This window comes from Mastigoproctus giganteus, chromosome 10 (assembly GCF_048544385.1).
Source record: "Mastigoproctus giganteus isolate SK-2022 chromosome 10, ASM4854438v1, whole genome shotgun sequence".
In the NCBI taxonomy this organism is placed as follows: Eukaryota; Metazoa; Arthropoda; class Arachnida; order Uropygi; family Thelyphonidae; genus Mastigoproctus; species Mastigoproctus giganteus.
The window spans coordinates 7,446,979-7,465,300 of NC_143584.1; the positions used below are offsets into that span (position 1 = coordinate 7,446,979).

Sequence of the window (18,322 nt, forward strand, 5' to 3'; positions counted from 1 at the left end):
CAAGACCTAGGAGAATTTTGAGAATACTAATTGAAGTTACATTACAGATGTGATTAAGAGAATGTTAAATATAAAAGAGTGAAAATATACCAGATGGGAAATTTAAATGAAAAAAATGATAATTTATTAATAGTTTCCCTTTTTGTGTATAGCTTTGTTTTATAGGAAATGTTCTATTATTCTGTGCCCTCAGTTACTCGAGATATACACATTGGTGGCAAAGAGTGTGGACAAAAGTCCAGGCCTTGCACTTGTAAAGGCCTTCTGAATGAAATTTTTCAATTGTTTACAAGTGTCCAGAAAATCATTGTCTAGATCAGGAGTGGCCAAATTAATTTGTGATGCGATCTACTTTTTTCCTTCAAAATGTGCCACGATCTACCATCTCAAAAATTTCATTGCACAAATCAAGGAGTGACTATATATTTAAAATTCATCGTGATCAACCGAAATTAAATCCACGATCGACTGGTAGATTGCGATTGACTTGTTGGCCACCCTTGGTCTAGATATTTGAGAAATCAACAGAAGTTCAGTTCAAAATCTTGCAACATTACTATAGTTTTAAAAAATAATTTCAGTTTTGAAAACTGAAATTACCGCACATTCTAAAACATAAACCATTGAAATTATCAGTATGTTAGAGTGAACGTATGGCTTCATAAGAAATTTACAATTAAACTTAATATTCAATTAAGTATTATATATTGAAATATAGCAAAAGCTTAATAGTTCAGTACCTACTTCTTGAACCGTTTATCAGTAATTCGTATAAAGGTGAAATAGAAATCATTAATGTAGTTTAATTTAAATTCTATTTTACCTTCTTTATATGAATTATGTGATAAACGGTTCAAGAGGCAGGTACTGAACTATTAAGCTTTTGCTATATTTCAATATATGATTATACCAACAGTACCTTAAGTCATAACTATAAAATTTACGGTTCAATTAAGTTTAATTGTAAATGTCATTTTAATATAATTAACACTGTTTCCTAAACTGGAAGACAATGTATGCTGTTGTCTCTTAATTTCTTCCTTGTATTAATGATTGTAGGCTTCTGTATCCTGATAATTTACTTCATTCCATTAATTTTTATTCTCCGCCACTAATCTCAGCTGGTCTGAGAGCCATTTAGGTGTTAAAGTTAAACAGTATCTTTATTTGATATAAAATGCTTATTAGCTCCTGTATGATTACTTCTCTAAATGCTTCCCATTTTGCATTTTCAGTTAATAATAATAGTTGATTCCACTGAAAAGAAAAAAATTAAACTGTCTGTAACCATTATAGTCACCTTTGCAAAAGCAGAATTTTGCCTTCCCTTTACCTTTGACAGTAGTTATATCTTTAAATAAATCCCATATCAATACACTATGATTATTGACACCTGGTGGTTCCTTTACCAAGCAGTGATCAAGCTGGACATGATGGATTCCTCTCCAAAATAACTGTTGCACAATAATGGTTTAAAGGTAAAGCTGAAATTTTCAGTATCCTCCTAAATATCAACAAAATTTTATTTGAGCAGTTTGCTTCTTAAGAGTAATTATTGTTTACTTGGAATTAAGTGTAACAGACCTGTTAGGTCTCATGCAACCATTTTTTAAAAACTGTTTTTGTCTTCCACCTTATCGTGCTTTTGGTTTCAGCGTAATGTAAACAATTATATTTCTCAATCATTGGTTGTTGCCTCTGCTACAGAAATTAGATATCCTTTGTTTTATGTTTAATTATTTAGTATGAACCAGAGCTGTAATGCTCAATAAAAAATAATTAAAAATCAATTTAATGCAATTAAAAATAAGATTAATTAAAAGAATTTAACAAAAAAAATTGCAAAACGATTTTCTTTCCTTCATCCTTAAGGAAGGAAAATTGTTTTGCAATTTTTTTTGTTAAATTCTTTTAATTAATCTTATTTTTAATTGCATTAAACTGATTTTTAATTGTGTTAAATTGATTTTTAATTTTTTTTAAACTATTTGTTACTCTAATGTAAGTTTTTCGATTTTTCTGTTTTAATTTCTGGAGTGTATCATAGGGAAGTGTTCTACGTACTATATTGAGGTAAACTTCTCTTTTTATTTTACAAATGTTTAATTATTATGCAAAATGTGTTTTTTTGTCTTGATTATAACTGTTACTAATGTAAAATGCTTTCTTGTTTTGAACAATGAGTGCATGAAAATGCAAACCTATGCATACATACATACATATGCATAAGTTTGAATTTTCATGCACTTAATTGTTCTCTGAAATGGAAGTTACTAATAGTTTTGTGCTTATATATTTTTTTGACTAATATATTTTTTTCTTTTGTGAAAATTCTTTTTTTCTTTTTTAAAAACCATGTTTTGTTAAAAATAATGTGTAAAAAGATATATTTAAATTTTCAAATACTTCATTAAAAAAGTACATTTAATAAGTACTGTCATAATTTATTAGTAAAAGATATAGTGTATTGGTTTACTTTAAACAGAATTAAAAAAAAAAAAAAAAAATCCCAAATTAGACACCTATCAAGGTGCCCGTGATATTTGCTTTGATTGATTGATTGATTGATTTGGGTTTTATTGGCGCACTAGCAACTAAGGCTATAATGCGCCAAGACCAGGTAATATCTAAAAATTTAACATCTCGGTGACCTAATTAATTAGGCCACCATGTCCAGATCTAAAAACATAAATAAACAACAATAATATATAAATTTTAAATACGATTAAAAACCTTTATTGCTTTTAAAAAGCTAAAAACAGCAGACACATTGTCATTGTCGGATAAAATCTGACTGAGTGTATAAGGCTCAGTCAGATGATTAAAAGCGGTAAAACGGGTATTGCTAAAATCTGGACAGTCAATTAAAAGGTGTCTGATCGTTAAGATTGTGCCACAGGACACACACACATAGGAGGGTCATCAGCCCTCAGCAGAAACGAATGCGTTAAATGACTGTGTCCTATGCGGGTCCAGGCAAGAACAACTTCCTCAGTACGATTCCTGCGCAGACTAGACTGCCACGGTTCAATTACGGGTTTTATATGATATAATTTATTCGCAGTCTGCCTATTCCACGAATCCTGCCATTGGGAGTGAATCTTCTCGTGTATTATTTGCCTGTAGTCTGTATAGGGGACTGACAGGCAGTGGTTATTATTGGGAATTGCTGATTTGGCTGCGGCGTCAGCCAAATCATTTCCCCTAATCCCAATGTGGCTAGGAATCCAGCAGAAGCGGATATCATATTCACGTTCATGGAGAATGTGAATCTTCTGCTGAATGCCAGACAGAACTGGATGAGGATTATATCTCACAGATATTAAAGCCTGTAACACGCTGAGAGAGTCTGAATATAAAATGAACCGTTGGTATTGGCATTTAATAATGTGATCCAAGGCTAACTTTATAGCGTGCAGCTCTGCAGTAAATATGCTGCATTCAGAGGGAATCTGCTCCGATGTAGTGCTGTCTCTAAAGACAGCAGCGGATCCCACATATGATTCCGCCTTCGAGCCGTCTGTGTAGACTGGCACGAAGTCAGAATGTTCAGCTCGGTGTGCTGAAAAACGCTGCAGGTAGACAGATGACGGAGTGTCCGACTTTCCCCAATTTCTAAGGGACAAGTCACATGCCGGGACATGAGCATGCCAGGGTGGAAGGGGTTGCTTTGGTGTTAGCGCAACCTTGTCTACCTTGATATTAAGTTCTTTAAGTAGCTCTTGGACACGAATACCAAAAGGGCGATTGGCAGTCTTACGGGTGTTGTATAAATTTTCCCATCGTGGCTCAAAAACGGATAGCCACGTAGGGTGGTCTGGCAGGGATTTCAGTTTTAGAGCGTAGTTTAGAGACAACTGCTTGCGTCGAAGCAATAACGGCGGTTCGTTTGCTTCGACGTATAAGCTCTGGACTGGAGATGTTCGATATGCTCCAATAGCGGTACGGAGAGCCAGATGATGAACAGGATCCAGCCACCGAAGTACACCGTCTCTGGCCGAATTGTATACCAGGGACCCGTAATCTAGTCTGGATCGTACAAGTGCACGGTAGATGCGTAGTAGGGTGCATCGATCCGCACCCCAAGATGTAGAGGAAAGAGAGCGCAGAATATTCAGCCCTCTTGTGCACTTTGTGCGGAGTTGACGGATGTGATCCAGAAAGGTCAACTTTTTGTCAAATACGAGTCCCAAGAATTTTGTATCCGCTGCTATTGGAATAGTATTTCGTCCGAGCCTTAATTCGGGTTCAGGATGAAGATTACGCTTACGACAAAAGTGTACGCAAACGGTCTTCTCCGGCGAGAACCTGAAACCATTTGTAAGTGCCCAGGAGTTGAGTCGATCAATGGCTTTCTGCAGTTGTCTTTCAATCACCCTCATGTTGCATGACTGGCAAAATATGCTAAAGTCATCAACATAGAGGGCACTGTTTACAGTTCGAGGAAGTTGTTCTGTGATGGAATTTACTTTGATGGCAAAAAGCGTGACACTTAATACTGATCCTTGTGGTACTCCCTCCTCTTGGCTAAAGGAACGAGAGAGTGAGGATCCCACACGAACCTGGAAAGATCGATTGGCTAAAAAGTTTTTAATAAAAATGGGGAGTTGCCCCCTAAGACCGAGGCTATGCAGATCTTTTAAAATGCCAAATCTCCAAGTTGTGTCATACGCTTTCTCCATGTCAAAGAACACCGACACCAAGTGTTCACGTTTTAGGAAAGCATCCCGGATGGATGTTTCCAGTCTAATAAGATGGTCCAAAGTGGACCGGTTCCTTCGGAAGCCGCACTGGATATTGGAGAGAAGGTCATTTGATTCTAAATACCATATTAAACGAGAATTGACCATTCTCTCCAGAATTTTGCACAGACAGCTAGTCAGAGCAATAGGACGATAATTGGTGGTGATTTTTGGATCCTTTCCTGGCTTAGGAAAGGCAAGAACGATTGCCTTGCGCCAGGAATCCGGAAACTGCCCTTCAATAAAGATTCTGTTATACAGAGAGAGCAGATAATCCATAGATTTTGGTGAAAGATGTTTAACCAATTCATAATGGATGCCATCTGGTCCAACAGCACTTGCTTTGGAAAGGGCGAGGGCTCTTTTCAGTTCCTGAATAGTGAACGGCCCATTGTAGGGATAGATGTTCTTGGACTTAAAATTAAGTGCCTCTTTTTCCAGTTTATGTTTCAGGACCAGAAACTCTGGGGAATACGAGGATGTTGCAGAGATGTTAGAGAATGTTTCCCCAAGAGCATTGGCTATTGCAGTTGGATCTGCAATAGCGCATCCATTATAATCTAGGATTGAAGAAAGGTGGGATGTATATTTTCCCTTCATTTTCCGGATTTTATCCCAGACTACCTTAGAATTGGTAGCCTGGTTAACAGATGATGTAAAACGGATCCATGATTCCTTTTGACTCTGACGGCGAATGTAGCGTGCTTTGGCTCGTGCACGCTTGAAAGCTATTAGATTAGCAGTGGTAGGATATCGACGGAATATCCCCCACGCTTTGTTTTGAGCCTTTTTTGCTGCTGTGCATTGTGAATTCCACCAAGGTTTGGGAAATGGTGGAAACCGGCCAGATGTTTTTGGAACAGCATTCGCAGCTGCTTGGACAATCATTTCTGTGATGTACGTTACTGCATCATTGATAGGCTCCTGACTGACTGTACTGAGTTCAAAATTTGCCTGATGTTGGAAGGCATTCCAGTCAGCCTGATCAAACTTCCACCGTGGTAACCTAAAAGGAAGACATGGTCTCCCACTGTGTAACAAGGTTATCACAGGGAAGTGATCACTTCCGTATGGATTCTCCTCCACTTCCCAAGTGAGTGAAGGGAGCAGAGAAGGGGAGCAGATAGAGAGATCAATGGCAGAAAAAGTACGGGTAGGCATATGGAAGAAGGTGTTTGTTCCAGTATTGAGAAGGGAAAGGGCATTGTCATTGAGCATACGCTCTATGACCCGTCCCCTTTCATTGATGTTAGCACTACCCCACAGGGTGTTATGTCCATTCATATCCCCGAGAAGTAAGAAAGGGGGAGGCAACTGCTTTAGAAGATCATCAAGGGCTTCCTGGGAGATGTCAGTCCCAGGTGGCAAATAAATAGAGCAGACCGTTAATAAAAATCCCACTGTAAGGCGAATTGCAACAGCCTCTATGCTGGTTGTAATTAGCAAGGGCTGAACTGGGGTCTGATTACTCACAAGGATAGCCACTCCTCCATGAGCAGGACCATCCGCAATTCTATCCTTACGAAAGATTGTGATGTTATGCATGGTGGGATCATCATTCGCCTTTAGATAAGTCTCCTGCAAGCAAAAGCAAACTGGCTCGTGCTTTTGCAGGAGAGCCTTGATGTCATCAGTATTTCGCCGGAATCCACGACAATTCCATTGTAGGAATTTAGCCATTATTTTGGCTTGGTGGGTCCATCAGGCGGCTTCCGAGGTGCTGAGGGCTTACTTTTATCAGCCTTGGCTTTATCTTTTTTGGGGAAGAAAGGACGATGTCCCGTGTCCATTTCTTCCTCCGCAAAGAGTTCCAAGACTGATTCATCCTGTACCTCCTTGTTCTCTACATCCATTCTTTCTGGTGTCACGGATGACTCTTCTAAAGTTTTTGGCTTTTCTTTACCACTTGGTTTAGGTAGTGGTGGAGCACTAGGAGGTACGGATATAGGAGTGGCAGCTGATTGTGTTTTTGTGGTGGGCTTTTGTGAACTCAATAAATAGCGTGCAATCGGGGTGAATGACTCTTTTGGTGGTATAGTCATCTCAGTTTGTGTACCGATAGTGCACTTAGCAGAAACCTTCTGGGCATATGAAGGTTTCCCGCTATTTATTGGTTGTATGCGTTTTCTAGCCTCTGGGTAGGAGATGTTTAGCTCCGTTTTTAATTTCTGTATCTCCTTTTCGTCCTTCCACCGCTGGCATGCTCGAGAGTATGCAGGGTGCTCTCCTTGGCAGTTAATACAATTAGGCTTAGGAGCTAGATATTCCTTGCTCTCGTGGTCTTTAACACCACATCGAGCACAGGCAGGATTACCACGACAGGATGTTTGTGAGTGGCCGTACTTTTGACATTTAAAACACCTCAGTGGGTTGGGAACGTAAATCCTCACTGGGCAGTTTAAGTACCCTGCCTTGATGGAACTTGGAGGCCGTGGGGTGTTGAATGTTAGGATGAGAACTCGGGTAGGGACAAGATTCCCATCCTTACGCATGGATATCCGCTTTACAGCTGTCACTCCTTGTTCTTTTAATTCAGAGCAGATCTCTTCTTCAGAAACGTGAAGAAGATCCCACTCTAATATCACACCTCTTGAAGAGTTCAAAGTTTTGTGAGGGGTTACGATGATGGGTATTCCCCCTATAAATATGGCTTTCAAAAATTTTTCAGCTTGATTTATATTTGCTGCTTCAATTAGAATATCTCCAGAACGCAGCCGTTTAACGGATTTGGGTGAGCCTGCCATCCCTTCTAATCCTTTCTGGATAAAGAAAGGTGACATTTTCCCAAGTGACTGCTCTCCGGTGGAATGGAGAATGAGGAAAAGAGGTGTCACAGATGTTGTTTTCTCCTCAGTTCTGGCTCTTTTAGCTGAATTGCTTTCACTCTCATCTGACGATCGATTAGGTAGGGGCCTTGTTGGGGCCCCAGAAGAAGAATTTAAATTACTCATATGAGTAAAAAGAAAATGTCTGATGCCTAAGTACCTCACCCACCACGGAGCCCTACGAGGGGACGCCCACTCGTGAACTAGCAGGTACTGCGTACACGAATGGGACGCCGAGTTCGCTTAGAACACCATACCCACGTTACCAATAAGTCTTTATCCCGTCCCAGGACCAAAGGGAGGGAGACTTATTGGAACGCAGTTGACCCTAGCAGTATAGAACCACCCGCCGATTGATCCCAGTCGAGCCGGTCCGGGACCACCCGTCTCGTCGAAGCAGGGGCCAAAGTGGTGTATTAAGGCTGGGCCCCTCAACCACCAGGATCCCCCTTTCCGCTTCCACGGGTCGCGGCGCACGGCTGCACGCGCCGGATTCCAATGGTGTAACCCTGAAACCAAGGTATGGGCGTTGGATCCCAGTGATGCTAATCTGGAAAACCAGCAGCATCACTGGGAGGTCCCCTCACCACGTACAGGTGCCCACGTTGAGGGGTGATATTTGCTACAACTATGGGTGTGATCAACACCAGGTTAATGCATGAAGAGTTTCTGCTGTTAGTCAAATCAAGAGTACTGTATTACTTTCTCTAAAAAACCGTCATCCAACAAATCTATTTTAGTAAATAAATTCCATAGTTTGGTAACTGGAGTTTGGGTGGTACTCTGTCTAGTATAATGAAGTGTGTGTAATATATATATATATATATAAACACTGTCCCATGCTGTGTAAATAAATGTCTACAACCAAATTTTATTATTAAAATTTATTTCTAGAAAAGTCTATGTACAGGCTTTTGGGGATTGAAAAAAAAAAAAAAAAAAAAAATCTGTTATTATAAAGGATTAAAAATCACAGAATTTATTGACACAATTAATGCATTTTTAGAGAACTAACTGTCAACTTGAATGGAATCTTTGTGCTCCCAACTGCAAAGAAATAAATTTAAAGCATAACTTAATGATAGCTTATATTATAAAAAAAAAGAAAGAAAAAGACAATTATCTTTACAGTTACACATGTCTATATTTTCAACTGTAATAATGAGGCCATTACTAATGGAATAAAACAAAATAGAAAAAAAAAAAAAAAAACATTTCAAGTGTTCTTGTTTTTCTCTCTAAGCAACATATTTCTGCTGCAGATGCTTTTCTAGTTGTCTGCATCCATTAATGAACTAACTGATGGATACTAGCTGTATGCTATTGTCTAGCTGGATATACAAGATGGCAATATATTTATATTGCAATATATAAATATAACAATATATTTACCAGCAATATATTTACCAAGCTAAAATTGCCCTGCTTGAATTTCTAAAAAGCTGTTTGCAACTTTTTGTACTAAAGGATCAGAAAGGATATAAGAAAGATTAACATATATTCTTTCTGAGGAGACAACGGTGGAATAGTGTGTGATCAGAGAATGCTGACTGGAAAGCAAGTCAGTCAGACTTAGCAGCTGGATGCGAGTTGTAGGATGAAAAGAAACAAAGCACAGGTTGCAAGGTACAAGTATTACTGTTTAGATTTTTACAATAGTACCAAAAGAAGACAGGTCACAAGACAACATCCACCTGAAAGTTTGTGAACTTTCTAGATTTTACCAATTTCAGAATCATCTGTAATCTTCAATCACAATAAAATGCACTATATTTGTAACTTGTGCTAATATTTTTTATAAACTACATATATAATATTACTGATATACGAGACATTTTTAAACAGATGAGTACCTTAATATACAGGATATTAAGTATTGTTTCATTGGACTAAATTCAAAAAATAGCAAAGGCTTAATTTTCTAGTACTCACCTTGGTCGATCTGCAGTTGTTATGGTTTGAATAATAAGAGATTGGCTAATTTTAAGGTGATTGGTTTTTTAAAAATTAAGGGGATGAGTAAGTGGTAATTACAATGGAAATGGGATTAAAATATGCGCAAGGAAGTAGAAGTGCACTAACTCCATCCTTGGTTGTCATGAAGTTGATTAAAGTTGAAATTCTAAATAGTGAATAAGCCAATAGCCGTAAAGGTGGACTTTTGTTAAAACGTCTTCAGTTGGCAAGTTAAGTGAAAGGGAACGTGTACTGTATTTAAGAAGAATTTTGTAATCCTGTGATGCACTTTGCCTCTTGCGGGAATCTCAAATTGGTGAGATTCCAAACGGGAGAAAGATTGAAGGGGAGTTTCGCATTTTTAAAATATTGCAACTATTGGCTTATTCACTATTTAGAATTTCAACTTTAATCAACTTCATGACAACCAAGGACGGAGTTAGTGCACTTCTACTTCCTTGCGCATATTTTAATCCTGTGTCCATTGTAATTACCATCCCCTTAATTTTTAAAAACCAATCACCTTAAAATTAGCCAATCTCTTATTATTCAAACCATAACAACTGCAGATCGACCAAGGTGAGTACTGGAAAATTAAGCCTTTGCTATTTTTCGAATTTAGTACTTATTATATTAAGTAGTCACTTAAAGGGCCTACTATTTTATTTTTAGGCTTAGGCCATTTTTCATCTGGATCTTTTTTGTAATATTTGGGCTGAAATTTTTGAATCCGATAAGTGTTATCATTTACTAAGCTTTATCATTTACATTTTCACTAGTTCAAAATTTAAATTTTCCCCAATTAACTGCTTTTTTTCTCAAAGGGAAAGTTTTTCCCAGTTCTTGGTTCAGTCTAAAAACTTCATCAGTGTACTTCTAAAACATAAACCAGTTTTATTTGAAGAAAGGATAAAAAAAATAAATTGTATTTTTTTTTTTTTTTATGAAACTGCACACACGAATGATGTCAAAACCTATAGTACTCAGTACTGTGCATGGGTTGGGGGAGAGGGATGCCTGAAACTTTGCTCTAGAGACTAAACAAGGGTTTCATCACTTCAAAACTCTAATAAAAAAAGTGGTGGTATTGCACCAGTTGATGAGATGCGATACACAACTGTGTTCCTAGTTAGCCATTTTACACAACTAAATGTGCATACTGAAATGTGAGCATCGCACGCACACGCACACGCACACACACAGTTGCTTTTTTTTCCCTCATTCAGAGAAAAAAAAAAAAGAAAGAAATGTAAACTGATTTTAATCAGTTTACATTTCTCTTTCTCTTTAAAATCATTTACATTACAGAAAAAGGCAATTTATTAAGCAAAACTTAATCTAACTTAATCCAATTTTAACATTAAAATCAAAAATTTCAGCACAGATATGACAAAAGAGTCCAGACAGCAAATAGTCTAAATTAAGATAGATCTACGGTGGCTTTTATGGCTTTTAATTGTATATGTATATGCTAAATACATAAATATAAAACATATTCAATTTCCATTCATTTACTTTCAAAAGATCACACATTATGGAGTTGAAGTTTTAAAACAAAATTTAAGATTTGAAGAAAGTAAATAGGAAAATTACCATATTCTTTCTGATGTGTGATCAGAAAATCCTGATTGGAAAGCTTGGAATTCAGATTTAGTAGTTGGATGGGCCCGTGGGATGAACTGAAACAAAGCAGAGGCTAAAACATTCAAGAAAATAAACCAATGGAAACGAAGTAATTCTCTACAGGTATAAATGTGATCCAACATCCAAGGCAGCTGAAGTTAGAAGAACAAGGATTAATGAAGGTGGACTGGAAAGCCAATTACTCAGATGATGTCAGAATATCTAAATTTCTATTTAAATATGTTACCACACAAATCATCCATACTAACAGGAGACAATAGGTTGTAATATGACCTATTGTTGACTGTTGTAACACCACAACATATAAACTTTCCAAGTTTGTCACCAAATTATTAGTTCCTCTTGTTGGAAAAACCTGTTTACTGATTTTCTTTAAGATATTACAGATTTTGCTATTTCAGAGGTTTCATTTGATCCCACTACAACAGGCAGTTGCCTGTATTAGATGGCTTTTAAACAGAGATTCCACACTATAAGACAGGACTTCATTCTTTACCACTGATATTTGTACTGCTTTTAATTTATGCTTGACTGGTAGTGTTTAAAGATTCTCTATACAAGCACAGCTATGGGTGCTATATCTCTGAGCACAATGGGTGAATTATGAATACTACTGCAGTGGGCAACACAACCTTGATCCCTGCTGTGATGTTCAGGTTACTGAATGCTCATGTGACTCCTGTCAGTGCTTGAAGAACTTCATATTTCTTCTACAGGCCCCCTTAAAAATCACATCCACTCTATAATTTTTTTTTTTTTTTTTTTTTTTGAGAATGAGGGTAGCCTGTGCGGACGTACATTTTTGCCACTCCTGGAACAGAGAAGTTTTTTCTGATTTATTTTCTGTTTTATTAGCTTAAATTGGCATATTAACTTATTTTCTAGAGTAGTTTTATATTCTTATTTACGATACTTAGATTAAAGTAACTTAGATAGAGATTTTGTAGGTATTACTTAATATCGGAAAGGGTATCAAATCCACGTGTTTGCCGTTCGTAAATAGCCGCCATTGCTACGCGATACAAAATATCTTGAAATAGATAGCATAATATAGTATAGTATAGTACATAATATTGTCAATTAATCAGATAATTAATCTTGTTGAACTTCATTGTCAATTAAATTGTACTTTAACTATACATATAACGACTTGGGTTACGTATCATAAATAATTAGTAAAAAATAAATAATTAATACTTAACTTGATACGGAAGTTATATAAAGGGATTTCGTAGATACCACTCGATACTGAAACATAAATATAGAGTTATAACTGTGTTGAGATATAAGTTTAGGGTTTTAATTTTGTACTGAAATTGAAATTTTATTGAAATTAAATCGAAATCATGACTCTGACCAGAGCAGCAAAGCAAAAGGCTCAAGCTAATGGGAGTGCTGTGGCTCAGGGGAGAACTGAGGGGGGCAGTTGCCCTCTGAATCACAGCCTATTAAAATGCACTAATTGCTTGATGTTTGTGGAGCAGTCAGGTACGGGACATGATACTGCCATGGGGGATGTCTTTGTGTGTGCACGATGCAAGGAGTGTAAGGAAATCAGGCGACAACTCAGCATTGTTATGGGCCTATATGAGAGCTTGAAGGACAGGGTGGATGCCCTCGAAGCATTAAAAGTGAGGGGCCCATCAAGCTCTCAGCTGCCCACACCAATGCCAGAGCTTCCACTTGGTCATCACGCAACAGCGGCAGCCCCCAAGGCAGAAGGCACTGGTCCCAAAGGAACTAGTAGTTGTTGGTGACTCTATTGTCAGGGAAACGGGAAACATGCTTTGAAAAAAGGATAGGTGGAACAGGACCAGGATCTGCCAGGGGCAAAGGTTGATGACGTTGTAGAGCGGATATCATCTTTCAAGTTGGCACTAATGATATTAAGAGTAGGAGACCAGCGGAATTACTTAACAAGTACAGGTCACTGTTGAAAAAAAGCGGTGAATTAGGGTTGAATTTGAAAGTGTCTGCAATTCTGCCCAGACACGATAGGAGGGAGTATATGATGAGAGCCCTGTCGATCAATTCGGCCCTGGAAGGATTGTACAATGCTCAAGGGGTAGAATTTTTTTCAGCCTGGTCTGTACTTGTTAACAAGAGAGACTGCTTCTACAGGGATGGGATACACTTAAATAGAAAGGGTGTAAGAATGTTTGCTGATGCTATCGAGGCAGTGTTAGGTGGGTCAGAAAACTGCTAGATTGGGGGGGGATACAAGGACTAATAGATTAACAGTAGCCACTGGCAGAGGTGAAAGTGATTCTTGCACTGCTTCTATTGGAATGAGCCGCAGCCTGGAAAATAAGATGCAGGATAGTTCAGAGACTGCTGGGAATCATTGGGGTAAAAATAAACAAATAGGTTGTGTTAGGGTAGCTAAGAAAAAGAACAGGTGCATGTATACTTGCGTGTACACCAATGCTAGGAGTTTAGTAAATAAATTTGATGAATTTGAGGTATTGCTCAAAACATCAAAGGCAGATATTGTGGGAATTTCAGAGACGTGGTGTCACACAGATATAAGGAATGCAGAACTGGAATTTGGGGAGTACAATGTCTACAGAAGGGATAGACAGGATAGGAAGGGAGGAGGGGTTATGCTATTAGTTAAGAAACACATAAAATCCAAGGAAGTGAAGCCAGTCGACATTGCTGGACAGTGCAGTGTCGAGTCAGTTTGGTGTGACATAAGCATTGGGAAATCAAAATTGAGAGTAGGAGTGTGCTATAGGCCTAATGACTCTGATGAGTATAATAAGAAACTGTACGGGGAAATAGAGTGGGCCAGTAAATCAGAGAGTCTTATAATGGGGGATTTTAATTTCCCAGATATTGACTGACTGGAATTTGGGGGCTGGTCACTCACACACTAGCAAGGCTTTTGTGGATTTATTGGATGATTGTTTTCTACATCAGCATGTTCGGGAGGCAACTAGAGGGAGTAATACTCTTGATTTGATTATTATTATCATTAATAGAGGCACATGATGCAAGAAAGCAAGCTTATATAGCATCAGCCAAAAAAAAAAAAAAAAAAACCTTTCCCATTTCATTCATCCATTCATTCCAAATGTTTGTCTAATTCTGCCTTGAATTTATTTAAGCTATAAACTTCCACAACAACAGATGGAAGTTTGTTCCAGTAATCAACTACCTGCTGGCTAAAGGCAAACTTCCATACGTCTATTCTATAACTGCTTTTCCTAAGTTTGAATCTATGCCCCCTCAGGTTTGTAATCTGAGCAAAAAGAAGGATACCCTCAGTATTAAGCCTGCTCAATCCATTCAAGGCCTTATGCACCTCAATCAGATTGCCTCGCAGATGCCCAGTCTCCACAAGCTGCAATTTGCAGAACTTAAGCCTTTCTTCATAAGAACACCTCTTTGTTCCCTTTCTCTGTACTCATTCTAGCAACTGTACATCCTTCCTAAAATGAGGTTTCGAGGTGTATGCAGTACTCGAGGTGTGACCTGACAGTTGCCTTATACAAGGGGATAATCACCTCCTTATTCCTGCTTGCAAAATTCCTGTATATCATTGATGGGACCCCTATGACCTACTCTGGCAGCCTATCTGCACTGCTCAGAAAACTTCATATCTGACTACACAATTACCCCAAGGTCTCTTTCATTCTCCACTACTGTGAGTGTAACACCACATAGTTGGTACATTTCTCTGGGGTTACTGCTATCCATATGCAGTACTTTGCATTTGTCAATGTTAAACTTCAGTTGCCACTTCTCAGCCCATCTGCAGCACCAGCATACTGTCATTATTGTTATTAACAACCCTGCCAACCTTTGTATGATTTGCAAACTTTAACATTAAGCTTGATATACCTTCATCAATATCATTGATAAATATACAAAACAACAATGGGCCCAACCTGAACCCTGAGGAACACCACTAATAACATTAGTCCACATAGAGCAGTACCTATTAACCACCACTCTCTGTCTTCTCCCACTCAACCATCATTTTATCCTTTGTAGCAACTTGCCCTTAATGGCACACTGCTCCAATTTGTACAGCAGTCTTTCATGTGCAGCAGTCTTCCATGTGCAACAGTATCAAAAGCTTTCCTGAAATCCAAGTATATGATATCAAAATGAATTTTTGCATCCAGTTCCTTTGTGACCACATCATAGTATCCAATCAAATTGTCAGACAAGACTTCCTCTTGACAAACCCATACTGTGTCTGAATTATTGCTGTAGTCTTGTCTAAATGACCTGCAATGCTTCTTTAACCAGTGACTCCATTATTTTCCCTGGAACAGAAGTCAAACTAACAGGTCTGTAATTACTAGTGTCATCCTTTGTGAATTGGAGATACATTTGCACATCTCGAGTCCATGGGAACTACCCCTGAGTCCAAGGATGCTGTCATAATTATGGCTAAGGGTTTGCTTACGTCCTTTGCTGCCTCCTTTAATATAACTGGATAGATCCCATCCACCCCAGGTGCCTTTCTTATGTTTAACTTCAACAATTTCTCTTTCACTTTGCTCTCAGTTATTACAAAATCATTTAACTCTCTACTAGAGAGAGTTTGATAAACATCTGGTCCTCTCCTCCTTGAATAACTCATCATGTGTGAATGTAGATGCAAAATACTCTTAGTTCAGCAGCTATCTGAGAATGCTCATCTACAGTCAAACCACTGTTATCAAGTGGCCCAATCTGATTCATCCCCTTCCTTTTAGAGTTTATATAAGTAAAGAAGTCTTTGCTGTTTTTCTTTACATCCTTTGCCAAAGATTTTTCATAATCTGCCTTCACTTGCCTAACCTCCTTTGTGACTTGATTACAGACTAGCTTGTATCAACTATAGGTCTTTGTGTCACCTGACAATTTACGGGCATCCCATGCATTTTTCTTCTCTGTCACGAGTCTCATTAATTCATCTGACATCCATTTGGGTCTAAACGTAGAGCAGTATTTCTTAGTGGGAACAAAAACCTAGTTGCTTCCAAGATTACTTCCTTGAATGCTTCCCATTTAGAATTTGCTGTTGATAATATCATCAGTTGGTCCCACTGTAATGCACCTAAAAAATCTCTGAGACCACTGTAGTCGCCTTAAAGGCAAAAACCCTTCCCTTTACCCCTGGTGGTAGTAACATCTTTAAGTAAATCCCACATCAGTACACTGTGATCACACTGCTACATAGTGTTTCCTTTATCTGTAAATTTTTAATGCATGAATAATCACTGCTGATAATCAGATCAAGAGTGTTACTCCCTCTTGTTGCCTCTCTAACATGCTGTAGAAAACAATCATACAATAAATCCACAAAAGCCTTGCTAGTGTGAAAGTGCCAACTTAAGTTCCAGTCTATATCTGGGAAGTTAAATTCCCCCATTATAAGACAATGATTTACTGGCCCACTTTATTTCTCTGTATAATTGTTCATTGTACTCATCAGAGTCATTCAGTAGTGATTCTTTATCAGTAGTGATTCTTCATGCATTAAGAATCTGCAGGTAAATGAACCACTAGGTGGCAGTGATCACAGTGTGCTGAAGTGGGATTTACTCAAAGAGGTAACTACCATTAGGGGTAAAGGGAAGGGTTATTGCTTTCGTAAAGGTGACTACGATGGACTGAGACAGTATTTAAATTCTATACAGTGGGACCAACTGATGATGTTACCAACAGCAAATTCAAAATGGGAAGCATTCAAAGAATTTATCTGGTAAGCTACTAGGCTTTACATACCAACTAAGAAATATTGTTCAAGGTTTAGGCCTAAGTGGATGTCAGATGAACTAATGAGACATATGGCAGAGAAGAAAAATGCATGGGATACATACAAATTAACATGTGACACAGAAGCCTATGATAGATACAAGTTGATCTGTAACCAAGTTACAAAGGAGGTTAGGCAGGCAAGACAGATTACGAGAAATCTTTGGCAAGGGATGCAAAGAAAAACAGCAAGGAGTTCTTTACTTATGTAAACTCTAGAAGGAAGGGGATGAACAGATTGGTCAACTTGATATCGATGGGTCAACTGTTGATGATCCTGCTCAGGTAGCTAACAAACTGAATGAATATTTTGCATCGACATTCACACACGAGGAGTTATTCAGCGAGGGGAATGCCAGAGGTGTATTCAACTCTAACAGTAAGCTAGAGAATCTTGTAATAACTGAGAGCAAAGTGGAGGAGAAATTGTTGAAGGTAAATACAAGAAAGGCACCTGGGGTGGATGGGATCTATCCAGTTATATTAAAGGAGGCAGCAAAGGAAGTAAGCAAACCCTTAGCCATAATTATGAGAGCTTCCTTGGACACAGGGGAAGTACCCATGGACTGGAGATGTGCAAATGTGACCCCAATTCACAAAGGAGGATCAAAGGGCGACACAAATAATTATAGACCTGTTAGTTTAACTTCTGTTCCTGGAAAAGTAATGGAGGCACTGGTTAAAGAAGCACTGCAGGATCATCTAGACAAGACTTCAGCCATAGCTCAGACACAGCATGGTTTTGTTAAGGGGAAGTCTTGCCTGACCAATTTGATTGGATACTATGATGCAGTCACAAAAGAACTGGATGCAGGGAATAACTTTGATATTATATACTTGGATCTTAGAAAGGCTTTTGATACTGTTGCACATGGAAGACTGCTGCACAAATTGGAGCAGTGTGGCATTGGAGGCAAATTGCTGCTATCGATAAAGGGATGGTTCAGTGGGAGAAGACAGAGAGTGGTAATCAATGGACACTGCTCTTCGTGGACTAATGTTATTAGTGGAGTCCCTCAGGGTTCAGTGTTGGGTCCACTGTTGTTTTCTTTATTTATAAATGATATTGATGATGATGATATATCAGGCTTAATGTCCAAGTTTACAGATGATACGAAGGTTGGCAGGGTTGTTAATGACAGTACATTGCTGCAAGAGGATCTAGAAAAGTTGAGTAGATGGGCTGGGAGGTGGCAAATGAAGTTTAACATTGACAAATATAAAATACTACTTATGGGAAGCAGTAATCCCAGAGTAATGTACCAACTCTGTGGTACCACACTGACAGTGGTAGAGAATGAAAAGGACCTTGGGGTAATTGTGTAGGCAGATATGAAGTTTGCTGAGCAGTACAGACGGTTGCAAGAGTAGCTCATGGTGTACTGTTGATGATATATA

General features: G+C 38.3%; 1 protein-coding gene across 1 annotated transcript in view; it reads right to left on the reverse strand.

Moving 5' to 3' along the window:
* Positions 1–8,516: 8,516 nt before the first annotated feature.
* LOC150078665 (VPS9 domain-containing protein 1-like) overlaps positions 8,517–18,322 on the reverse strand; it is a 209,649-nt gene continuing 199,843 nt past the window's right edge. The window contains exon 17 of the mRNA XM_090382807.1: positions 8,517–8,614. Within this exon, the coding sequence (XP_090238933.1) occupies positions 8,578–8,614 (37 nt within the window). The 3' untranslated portion in view covers positions 8,517–8,577. The remainder of the gene's footprint in view (positions 8,615–18,322) is intronic.